This window comes from Glycine max, chromosome 5, assembly GCF_000004515.6.
Source record: "Glycine max cultivar Williams 82 chromosome 5, Glycine_max_v4.0, whole genome shotgun sequence".
Classification (NCBI taxonomy): domain Eukaryota; kingdom Viridiplantae; phylum Streptophyta; class Magnoliopsida; order Fabales; family Fabaceae; genus Glycine; species Glycine max.
The window spans coordinates 11,267,538-11,269,408 of record NC_038241.2 but is presented as its reverse complement, the minus strand read 5'-3'; the positions used below and the strand labels follow the sequence as shown (position 1 = coordinate 11,269,408).

The window sequence follows — 1,871 nt, the reverse complement described above, 5'->3', positions numbered from 1 at the left end:
AGTCACAGAAGGTTTTGAAATAATATAATGTGACACACAATGTAACATCACCTTATCATCCCCAAACAAATGGGCAAGTAGAAGTGTCAAACAGGGAATTGAAAAAGATTTTGGAGAAGACTGTCGCTTCCACTAGAAAAGATTGGTCTGTCAAATTAGATGATGCTTTATGGGCATACAGAACAACATTCAAGACCCCGATAGGCTTATCTCCATTTCAAATGGCGTATGGCAAGTCTTGTCATCTACCAGTGGAAATGGAATATAAAGCATATTGGGCATTGAAATTTTTGAACTTTGATGAAACCGCATCCAGAGAACAAAGGAGGCTGCAACTCTTGGAATTGGAAGAAAGGAGATTAAATGCTTACAAATCTTCAAAGTTGTATAAAGAAAAGGTTAAAAAGTATCATGACAAAAAGTTACTCAAGAAGGACTTCCAACCAGGGCAACAAGTGTTACTGTTCAACTCAAGACTTAAATTGTTCCCAGGGAAGCTTAAATCTAAATGGTCTGGACCATTTACCATCAAGAAAGTCCGACCATATAGAGCAGTGGTGCTTTGTGATCCTCAATCTAAAGACCCTAATAGGACGTGGGTAGTGAACGGACAGAGGTTAAAGCAATATCATGGTGGAGCAATAGAAAGATTGAACATTGTTCTATGCTTGGATCCTGGATAACAGGATGATGCGTCAAACTAGTGACGTTAAAGAAGTGCTTACTGGGAGGCAACCCAGCTTTTCTTTCCCTTCTCTATCTTCATTTTTATTTCTTGCATGTAGTTAGGACATCTTGCTTGTGATTGTGATTTATTTCAGCTTGTGTAGTAATGAACAAAAATGGTTTTTAAATTATGTGTGAAGAGATCAGCAGAAAATAACTTAGAAAAATTTTCAGATTGCTTATCCGCTAAGCGCAAACCTTACGCTAAGCGCCATCTCTTCACGCGCTAAGCCGAGCTTGCTCGCGCTAAGCGCAAAGACCCCTGATTGTTTGGATGAATGGTTCAGCTAAGCGCACATCGCTACGCTATGCCCAACATCTTCACTGTAAGTTGCACCTTAAGCAGTGGGCTTAGCGTGGATGATGTGCTAAGCGCCACTTCCTCTCTGTGAAAATTTATTATAGCTACGCTAAGCGTGCCATTCTATGCTAAGACCCATATTCATTCTATAAGTTGAGTTTTCAAGTTGGGCTTAGCGGGAAAAGATGCGCTAAGCGCCAACATCGTTATGTTTTGAAATCATTGGAAGTGCGCTTAGTGCAAGTAGTGGCGCTAAGCCTGAATCATTCACTGTAAGTTGAAGCTTCATGTTACACTAAGCCTTGCATCTTAGGCTAAGCGCATATTGCAGAAAGATTTTTGGTGTTCCAGAAAGCGCTAAGTGCCGCCTGTCGCACTAAGCCCTAAATGCTTACGGGATTTTACAACTTCAAGTTGGGCTTAGCGCGAGGCTAGGCTAAGCGCTAGTGTTTTAAACTCAAACGTCACGTTGGCACGCTAAGCGCGCCATACAAAATTCAGTTTCTAAAAAGAAAAGGCAAAGGCACTTGGGTTGCTACCTTTGCACCCAAACCTCTGTAACTTCTCATCTCTGAGCATTCTTTTGCTTTCTGTTGCGTGTGTACTGCTTCTCTGCATCATTTTTGCCTCATTTCAAAGACAATCCAAGTAAGTTAGCATACTTCTATTTTTACTTTTTATGCTTCAAACCTTAGGATAGTTGATTTATGGTTTTCGTAGTTAGTTGTTGTTAGGTAAGTTACTTAGTTTTAGGGTTAGGTATTTTAGGACTTTAGGTAGTTTAGAAGCCCATTAGGGGCAATGTGGCTGAAAGGGGTGAAAACCCCTATGTGTATTTCTGGGA

General features: G+C 40.6%; 1 protein-coding gene across 1 annotated transcript; it reads left to right on the top strand.

Moving 5' to 3' along the window:
• Window positions 1–221: 221 nt before the first annotated feature.
• On the top strand, window positions 222–683 carry LOC106798787 (uncharacterized). Its single transcript, XM_014775963.1, has one exon. The coding sequence runs from the start codon at window positions 222–224 to the stop codon at window positions 681–683; it is 462 nt and encodes a 153-aa protein (XP_014631449.1).
• The last annotated feature ends 1,188 nt before the right edge of the window (window positions 684–1,871 follow it).